This window comes from Littorina saxatilis, linkage group LG5 (genome assembly GCF_037325665.1).
Source record: "Littorina saxatilis isolate snail1 linkage group LG5, US_GU_Lsax_2.0, whole genome shotgun sequence".
Taxonomy (NCBI): Eukaryota; Metazoa; Mollusca; class Gastropoda; order Littorinimorpha; family Littorinidae; genus Littorina; species Littorina saxatilis.
Window position 1 is genome coordinate 28,029,677 of NC_090249.1, and position 10,479 is coordinate 28,040,155.

The 10,479-nt window shown below is 41.8% G+C and overlaps 2 protein-coding genes across 2 annotated transcripts in view; both read right to left on the bottom strand.

The window, feature by feature from the left end:
- LOC138966762 (orexin receptor type 2-like) overlaps nucleotides 1-10,479 on the bottom strand; it is a gene marked incomplete in the record, with an annotated part of 280,805 nt that overhangs the window by 114,626 nt on the left and 155,700 nt on the right.
- LOC138966752 (uncharacterized) lies at nucleotides 300-9,807 on the bottom strand. Its single transcript, XM_070339083.1, has 4 exons — nucleotides 9,679-9,807; nucleotides 7,529-7,896; nucleotides 5,517-5,663; nucleotides 300-1,674 (listed from the first exon to the last, which is right to left on the bottom strand). Exons 2-3 carry the CDS (start codon nucleotides 7,890-7,892, stop codon nucleotides 5,617-5,619), a joined length of 411 nt encoding a protein of 136 aa, XP_070195184.1. The 5' UTR covers nucleotides 7,893-7,896; nucleotides 9,679-9,807; the 3' UTR covers nucleotides 300-1,674; nucleotides 5,517-5,616.

Here is a 10,479-nt window from a genome sequence, read left to right on the forward strand (position 1 = left end):
CAACCGTTCAAGAATAGTATGGAATGGAGCGTCGCGATCAGCGGACCGTCCGAAAAACTTGGGTCTTTACCTACATATACCCCAACATTTTCTCAGCGGATTTGCACGAATCTCAAGAATGATCCCTGGAGCCTAAAAATTTACGGAATTCCGTAATTTTACGGAAGAATCCCATGTCTGTTTGGTGCAATTAAACAGGTAACCTAATGGCAAATCATTGTGTAAAACTTTCTTTACAACTTTCTTTCACAAAGTGTACATATATTTATTTTTTTTTTTTAGCAATATTGTTTTCGTGGTGCAGTACCTGTGTTTAAAAATAATAAAATACACAGCGGACATAATTTCGCTTTATTTGAATGACTTTCCACTTTACAAAGATTGGTTTAGAATTAGAGCGCAGATTTAAACCAATTTGAAAAAAACAGTTGCTTATACCTTCTACCATGCTTGGTACTTTGAACAAACTTTATGATTGTTTTTGAGGCTTACATTGTTGCAGCACAATGCTGCTCAGTGCAAATTAACTTTTTTGAAGGCGAAGTGTCTGCACCCAGACACATCCTTACTCTGAGGTCTGAAAGCAAACCCGCAAATTGAGGCACACCTCCCAACGCCATGCAAGATATTGCAGATTTATTGCACGATTACGTGGCTGGAGCGGATAGGGCAAGTAGCCTAATAAGTTTACAATTTAAAACGAATGCTTCTTTCATTGACAAAAGCAGTAATCATGTGTCAAAACACTGGATCGGCTTTGGAATGCGCTTGTAAATAAAAGTAGACAATGAATTTTTCTTGTGATTCCACTGACCAATCTGCTTGTAGTCTGGACAATCAAGCGTACAAAATATGGCAAAATCGTATGGGTTCACAGGTCTGCTATACACTTCAGGTTTGGGGTGTCCACAAGCTAACTTTTTTTTTACTCGAGCATGTTGGCAACGAACTGGAGAACAACATCTGACCATGTTGATCGGTGGGTGGCCCACTCCGAGGGTCAATGCGCTCCGTTAGTTGCACGAGCTGTTCCTCAGAGAGGGGGCAAGCCGTGGCAGGCACATCCTAACGACTGTCTGGCAAAGGATGGTCCTCGATTATCGATTGAAGGCTTCTCCCTTTCCAGAAGTCCTGTACTGCTGTGGATGTGCTGGCTCGTCTCTCCAGCATCCCCCTGAAGAAGAGCTGCAGGGGAGTTCTGTTGCGCTCTGTCCTCAGGGGTTGGTGGTTCTTCTGTTCCACAATCCACTGTAGGGACCGGTTCAGCCTGGGCAGAAAAACATAGTGGAGGGCCCACAAGTGAATGGGATTGTCCATGTTCAGTATCCCCAGACCACCTTCTGCCTGTGGTGTTCCCATTGCAGTAAACAGGTCATGGTAAGGGTTCACCACATCTTTCCAGACGTCGAGCCAGAGACGCTCGATCCTTTGGTTATGGTCACTGCGGCCTTGCATCGCACTGCCTCTCCCTTCTCCCCTGTGTTCATTCATGAGGGCGACGACATCCAGATTCTCGCCACCATGGTCCATGCGGACTCTTGACGGGAGTCCAAAGCGTTGGGTTCCACCCAAAAACAGATCCCGAACGGTCTCTGACCTGTTGTTTCGGTGGCATGGAGGAAGGTAGTGGCCCGGCTAAAGCCATCGATTGCCCCATGAATCACCATTTTCCACCTGCAATATAACAAACAGAGATCCGTTTCCATATGTGATTTCACCACACAAATTCTGATTAAAGAGTTATTGGGAAATAAGTACAGGTAACATGCTCAGTAAATATTAAAAAGTAATGGTCAAAGTGCTTTTTCATGACCGAGAATCAAGACCATTATTTTTAATATATATCATTGAGAAAAGGTGTGTAACCCATTTAATCCACCTTTCTTCAATTTTGCAAAGAAATAAATCAAGAAAAGCAATTGCTTTATATGACTTTTCTTCGTCATGTCCATAAGCCTTAAGGGTCTTGTAGGTCTTAAAAGGAGGATTCCACTAACTGCTGGGACTCTAAAATTTGATAAAAATAAGCAAAATTTTGGTAATGTCTGCTGGTTAATAACACATACAATTCAGTGAAATTTAATAAAAATAACTGAGAAAACCGCAATGTAAAGCTTTTACAAACTTGACCCCACTGTGACCCCAAAATGTGACAGGGATCAACCAAACTAGGGTCACGTAGGTAGATGATCAAATCCTTCAAGTATTCAAAGTTTCAAAGCTCAAGCTTCAAAAACACCTGAGATAACATCAATGTTAAGATATTTTGATTCGAACATGACCCCCTGTGACCCCAAAACTTGACGAAGGTCAATCTTCTTCTTCTTCAGCGTTCGACGATGGCTGTGTCTAGATTCTTTGGCCCGTGATGTTGACGAAGTGGGCTGTGACGAAGGTCAATCAACCTTATGTCGTCTTCTTCTTCTTATGCGTTCGTGGGCTGAAACTCCCACGTGCACTCGTGGTTTGCACGAGTGGAATTTTACGTGTATGACCGTTTTTACCCCACCATTTAGGCAGCCATACGCCGCTTTCGGAGGAAGCATGCTGGGTATTTTCTTGTTTCTATAACCCACCGAACTCTGACATGGATTACAGGATTTTTTCGTGCGCACTTGGTCTTGTGCTTGTGTGTACACACGGGGGTGTTCGGACACCGAGGAGAGTCTGCACACAAAGTTGACTCCGAGAAATAAATCTCCCGCCGAACGTGGGGACGAACTCACGCTGACAGCAGGCAACTGGATACAAATCTAGCGCGCTACCCACTGAGCTACATCCCCGCCCACAATCTTATGTCAAGTTGGTAGATTATCAAAACCTAGAAGTGTGCGTACTATTAAAGCTCTAGCTAAAAACACATCTGAGATAACATCAACGTTAAGTTTTTATTAAACGAACATGACCCCGCTGTGACCCCAAAATTTGATGAGGGTCAACGAAACTGGGGTCACTTCGTGAAATCATCAAACCCTAAAAGTGTGCAAAGTTTCAGAGGTCTAGCTGTATAAACTTCTGAGATAACAGCTCAACGTTACATTTTTTGTCCTTGGACAGACAGCCTGCCCACAGCACACATAATTATTTTGATCAAGTATTATTCACTCAGCCAGTCTACCTGCACAAGCATGTGATTAATCCATGGTTGAAGAGTTCTGTGAAAATTGCGCAATTCTGCAAACTCTTTATAGCAGTTAATTTAATTTCGAATAAAATAAAGTACATAGTTGTTCTGCTAAGACGATAAGGCAAATATTTTTGCGTTCTTTTCATGTTTAAGTATCTCGGGAAAAAAAGTTCTATTTATGAAGTGAAATATAATTGACCTACAGATTACTGTCTTTTTATTTGTACAAATGCAAAATGGGAACAACTCTATTTTCTACACAAAATATGAGAGTTACTTGCCTTGAGACCTTGTGTCTGGTACAACGTAGATTTTGATTTAGAAAACAACCAAACTTATGGATCTTATATTGGATTCTGTGTGTTGAAACCTGAAATGAATAGTGTAAATGCAGTATGTATGAGCTCTTTCCTCTTTCGAATATTTGAGCATTCAGAACTTTTCAGTCACCAAGCAGTGACCACACAGTGTGGTTTCTCAACCTATGAGCTATCGAGGATTCAGACTGGTTGCTGGGTGGTTATTTGTTAGGACTAGGTAACTTGGTATTCACCGAAAAGTATTCCCCCCTCTGCTTATTTCTCTGTTAACTTGAAGGGGTGTTTATTGTTAAAAAAAACACCAAGCAACCAAATTTAAATAACCACCCAGTAGAAATGGTAAGGTATAACCAGAATATGTTTTGTATTCCGTGGGGAAATCATCAATGGACCAGTCTTTCATTACATATCCAGAAAATGACAAAATAAAAAGAAAAGAAAAGAAAATACTTGCACACGACTCACCTTCGTTACCCACCTACCCCTTAGAAGACGCCCTTCCTTTTACGATCCCAAACAAGACATTTTCAAGACCCTGTTTCATAGCTGCCAACCCCTGTGAAGCCCAAAGAGTAGCATTTTGGAACTTTCACCCAATGTCAGAGTTGCAATTGGTGTTTATAAGCGTAGCACTCGCATAATCTTAAATTTGAATCGCAAGCCCGCATTTAAAATGCCATCAAAAACGTTTGTAAGATTCTGAGAGCTCTACGACATTACAACCGTCTAAACATAGTTCAATGTCACACGCTTTCCTTCTTTGCCACTACTAAAGCAAACGTATGCAAGATTGTATGTTACACGCTTTAGGAGCATGGCAAGAACGGATTCAAACTCAAAATCGTCACTCCAAAAAAACATAAAATGCACACACGACTTTTATTTCTCCTGCTGTTATCGTTTCTTCTCTTTACAGATTCTTCAACGCTCAGAATACTGAAAACGGCACCCCAGACGACAGTACTGTTTCCATACGCGAATTTAACTTCCCTTGGAAAGTGGTTCGCTCAGGAGGCCTGTTTGTCTGACACTATAAGGACAGAGTTCTGAACATAGATGACAAAGATTCCGGAATGAACAAACATTTTGCGGATGCAGACACAGAAAGACGTCATGAAGAATGAGATGCTTCAAAAGATACAGACTGTGACGATGACTGTGACGTCATTCCCATATAACGAGACGTCATTCACAGTTGTTCGGTCACTTCCGTCAAAAAGTAGATTTAGACAATCAACGTAATCTCGTGTGGAAGAAAACGTCTGTCACACAACCAAGTCGGAATAGCAGGTATTATTACCTATACACGCAAAGTCTGTCGAATTCTTCGGCAAAAATCGTTGAAAATGATTTGCCCGCATCGGCGTGGAACTTGCACCATAATCTTCACCACCCTTACGTTTCCCCGTTTTTATCCTGTCTCCCTCCAGTTTCCACTTCTAACACCGTCACTGTGCACAGCTTACAACTTAACAAGTGCATTGCATATTCTAATCAAATTCACAATTGGCGCATAGAGTCACCGGAAATGCGAATGCTTGCAATAAAATTCACGATTTGCTAAGCAAGTCACGTGGACAATATCGAGTCATAACGGAGTGGTTCCCAGCCATCGGTACTCGACTAGTTATGCAATGTTCATTGTTGATTGTCAAGCAATAAGTGAACATTTTGCACGCTTGTCATTTTTTTTTTTTTTTAGCGTAGCAGCTCAGGGCTTAGAGTAGCAGCGTAGCAATTCCTGCAAAATCGGAGCATGCTGCGCCAAAATCGTAGCAATTGGCAGGTATGCTGTTCTCTAAGATATTCTGCTCATAACCTCTGTAAGTTTACCCCCATTATAAGACCTTATTATCTCAGGGTTATGTAGGTCTTAAAAGAAAGATTCCAGCGTCATAAAATAATGTTTAAGAGAATTCCTTATGCCACCTGTATCAATCCACTCAAATTCCATGTTCAAACTGGCACAACCCCCAACATCCTCCCCACCACCGGACACACTCAACATTCACCAAATTTTGAAAAAGGATTTTTTTGTGCCCAGTGTATGTATTTGTAGCTGTACTCACGATATCAACTTGTGGTATCCGTCTAGATGCCAGAGAGCGTTTGGTCCTGATACTTGGTACAGACGACGTCTCGTGGGCCTCAACGCCAAAGCTCTGACAGCTACTCCACCAGGATCAACCCGCTGGATGGCTCCCCGTACTCTGTGCCTTTGTGGAGCGTGTAAGAATACAACTTATTACACTAACGTGACATACCACTCATGTCATAACAATACCATTCACTCTACATTGCATGTGTAAAGAGGTCTTGTCTGACAAGGACCTGATTTTTCACTGCCTCCAATACCGAAACAAGCGTCCTTCTTTGAACACTCGGAAGAATTTTAAGAACGTAAACACCACACCAGTGACATTTCCTTGCTTTGACATAAAAGATTACACGAGGCATTCGGAGAGATCCAGGTTCAATTTTTAAGCTTCTTCAATCTGGGCGCTTCGACAAAGGGACATTTACAGCAATGAACATGCAACAGTATGTACAGGGTCCCCACTGGTTTTTAGAAACAAAATTCCATGACTTTTCCATGAGCCTCAATAGCATTTTCCATGACTAGATCCACAGGTCGCCATTTCCGAACACGCAAACTTTTTACATCTTGTCACTGCCAGTTTTGACACTGGCTTGCTTTGCACTGAATTTGAGTCAGTTTCTACGCAGTGTCTCTTTGACAAGCAAGTCAAGCATTTGCTACGCAGTCAGATTATCGGTAATGTTTGCTGGTCCTGTCATTTCACTAAACTGGACCAGCCACTGTTTGTATCCATCTGCACTTTCGTAAATTCCGTTTCATAACCGTCACTAACACTGTGACTTGACGCACTGTCATTTTTTTCACCGCGATACACAGTTCATTGCGAAGATCTTCCTTGGTAATTCGTTCCAATTCCGCATACTTTTTGTTGTCAAGAAACAACCCGAAAGAAAGCTGGCGTGCTAAAGGTTAATTTTTTTTCTTTCTTATTTATGTTAAATTCCATGACTTGAATTGAAATTCCATGACTTGAATTGAAATTCCATGACTTTCCAGGCCTGGAAAATTAAAAATCAAATTCCATGACTTTCCATGACCTGTACGAACCCTGTATGTAGGATAAACAGAATACTACATGGCTTCCTGTTTGATACCAGTTTTACACTAGTGTTTTGAAATATTGTTCGCAGTTTAATATTTAAAAGCACAACTTGTGTAAAACTGGTATTTCATAGGAAACCATATAGTATTCTCTATGTGGACAACAATGTCACAGGCTTACCCACTAAAGTTCTTTAGGAGCTTCTGACACATTTGCCTTAAAAACAACATGCAAAATAACTTGTGGAATCCAAAAGCACCATGCCACATTAGTGGCCCAATTAGAGCTGCAGACTATTACGCTTTCGATGTAGCATGCTACTTGTAAAACAGAAAATGCTACTTCGTTATACAGACACTCTACAATGTTCATTTGTTCCTGCTGCTGTTTTCTTGTCTGAACACAGTTATTGCAACATTTGTGTCTTGACATATAAACATGCAGGTGCAGTGGATTATAAGGATAAAGATAAAAGATAAACACCATTTGCTACACTATAAATTCAAGATTGCTACACATGAAGCTTCATAGGGGCTGACAGCTCTGCATCATACACCTGCACATAAATCTTACTGACTGAGTTGATGTGTATTTACACATTGCACACCTCCCACATTGAAGTAAACAATTGAATATCTTCAGTTAATCGAAGTACACTTAAAGATGAAGTTCTCTCCATAGGAATACTGTGCATCACCCTTGCATGTAAGTGAACTCAAAGTACTATGTGAACAGAACAGAACCAATTCTGGTCTGTTTGCAACCGCATGAACGCAGGAAAGAGATCATTGTCAGATTGAATTACAATTAACATTGACACGCTTCCATTTGAAACTTTTCAGTTGTCATTGTGGATTGACGCCCCGGGCCCCAGATCCTGCATTTAACTTTATCCTCGACGAACAAAACAACAGGCACCAATTCGGTGGCCGCCTCACCTGTGATTGTGTTGACCAGGTTGGCAACCGAGCCAGACAGGGTAGAATTGCTGGTACCGGTTGTCATCGATCCCGATGTTGAGGCGATGGCCTCACGATCACCCGAAACAGCTTCTTGCAGACGTTGGTTGTCTTTCTGGAGCGAGACAATGGCCACTTGGCAGGTCTCTTGCCGCTCCCCCAGCCTGCGTAGCTCAGCCAATACCGCGGCCAAAGCAGTGGCGCTTTCTTCCCCTCCTGCTGTGGCTGACTCAAACCCACCGGGTTGTCGCTGCGCGGCTGTCTGGTTGCTGGCCCTCGGCCGACCTGCAGCGGCTCGGGTCACTTCGGCTACCCGCCTTGATGCTGCCCTCCTGGGAGGCATATTCCTGTGCATAAAAAACAGGATATGTGAACACAGCCTTATTTGTCAGATTACTGAGAATTACACATAAGCCTTGAACTTGTCTGCTGCTCCTTGCAGGAGTTAACAACTCCTTCACTGTTCAGCCTGTAAAAGGTGTTTAATATCCCATACTTCTGAAGTTGTCACCAGATTTTGGGAGTCTGAAATACAAACCAAAGAAATTGATTAAAATCTGGCCCAAAGTACTTCAAACCAATTGTGTTTTCTGTGTCAAACTCAAATCCTGGCACCCAGTACCCCCACCAAACGAGTTTGGAATCTCTGAGGCTCAATACATTTATGACAAACAGAACACCAACAGGAAATTACATCATGGTTCTCTGAACTGTCACACACCAACATAATACCTGGCTAACAAATCCACATACTAACTAATGTTGGAATCTCTGAGGCCCTATAGCTTAATTTGACAAAAAGAACAACAGCGAACCATGTTTTCTGATTCTCTGAAAAATCAGCCCCACCATGAAATATTACCTAGCCCACGGTACATGTACTTTAACCAAAATAGTGTTTGTAATCTGTGAGGCACCAGCCAACACAAGTGACAACAGTACCTCCACATGAAATATTACCTAGCCCACAGTACCACAATCAAAATAAATTTGGAATCTCCTAGGCAAAATAACAGGTGATTGACAAAACAGTACTTCCACAGGAACCAATATTTCCTGATTCACTGAAATGACAAACACCTGAGGTAATTGACATACAGTACCTCCACAGGAACAAATATTCTGATTCTCTGAATTGACAAACGCTCACATGAAAAGGCATCGTAACACCAACATGTTCATCAGAATCTCACCTGAAAATTATTTCCAAGTACTCTGGAAAAACACTGATCCATACTATCCACCAACACAGAAACATACTGTTGAAACATGTCACGATATCTTGATTTGACAGAACACTCAACAATCGTGTTGATCGAAGAACCATTCCACCTTGAACTGGTTTTTAGACAAGGGACATCATCCACAACGAGCCTGTCATAAACTCGAGTTACTTCCCATCTACCGATCTGGTTGACCCCATTTAGAGCCGTCGATTTATAATGCCACCCACCCGCATCAAACAAGAAAGAAAATGTAAACAATTTGAAGATTCCCTGTTCCTATACCCGTGCTTTGTAAGCTGATCAGTCAAAACGCACAATGCAACCTGACCCGGCTACAACATTATTTAATCACACAAAAACCGACTGTGTTTATCGCCTGACGAAGGGACTTGTACAACCTGGCCTGTCCTGACGTTGCTTGATCTTCTTGATCTTGATATGTTACGCCAACAGGTCCCAAGCTTGGGAATATACGTTTGCTAGATGCACACCATCACCCAGGAAATGACGCTGCAAATTCAGGTAACGTAAACTGTTTTCCAGCGGAAAACATAAAATCATGGTCCCAAAATACAACTCTAGGGGAGTCCACAGTGCCCTGCCGAAGCAACGCATTGACCTCCATAGCTGCGGCGTTGTATGATGGATCGAAACACACACACAGACAGACAGACAGACAGACAGACACACACACACACACATACACCACGACCCTCGTCTCGATTCCCCCCTCTACGTTAAAATATTTAGTCAAAACTTGACTAAATATAAAAACGGTATTACTTAACTTTAAAATCAGAATCTGTGACTGTGAAACATTGGTCCATTTCTCAGTTGTTTTTCAACAGTTTAAAATTCCTTTTTGAAGCTTTACTATTCTAATATTCAGCACAGAAGAGTTACCTGAAGTACTGTCCTCTGTCCTTTCAGACGAGCTTGTATCATTAAGGACCCAGTAAGCTTGTTGGAAGCAGTAATTGGTTCCACCAACGCATCCAACTCTTGATCAGATATCCTGGAATACACCATGCGTTGTACTTGTACTTTTTAGCATTCCATTTTCCCTGAAAATTGCCAAACACTTTTATTACTTGCGTTGTATCGATAAACGAAGCACAAGTAAGAAACAATAATAAAAGCAAAGAAAATAGCAACACGATATGCAAACATCTAACAAAGCCGAGCAGGCAGAATGACAGGTCTAATGAAAAACAAAGAGGTACCGATTCGGAAACAAGATCGCGATTCTTTCCTTCGCTGCACGACGCAAATCTTCTGTGACCTTTGACCAAACGTAGCTTCCACATTCGATCACCGTGCTCAGCTTAATATTTACAACAGAAAGCCGAGGGGGTGGAATACCGAGATGAACCTACAGAAATGTGCATCCTCAAACCTGACATATTCATCCCAACATTTAATGAACTCCAAAACACAGAAAGTTGCTTGAAATCACACGCCATCTTTGATTGCCACTGCCAGTGGTCGGTCTGACTAATTACTACGCGACCGCACGCGACCACACGCGACCTTGCACTACCTCAAACTAAAGCAGGTGCATGTACTATTTTTATATATATATAGTATCTTCACAACATTATCTGACTTTATACCAAGTTTTAAGTCAAAGAAATTAAAAATAACGGAGCTATAATGTATTTTGCGACGTGCTATCGAGCTAAAGTGAAATCATCCGATGTTTGC

What these genes read in the sequence shown, in the direction of transcription:
- LOC138966752 (XM_070339083.1), bottom strand. Translation starts at nt 7,892, where the DNA reads ATGCCTCCCAGGAGGGCAGCATCAAGGCGGGTAGCCGAAGTGACCCGA. An exon ending in CCTGGTCAACACAATCACAG is followed by an intron (nt 5,664 to 7,528) that starts GTGAGGCGGCCA and finishes CGCTCCACAAAG; the next exon opens with GCACAGAGTACGGGGAGCCA.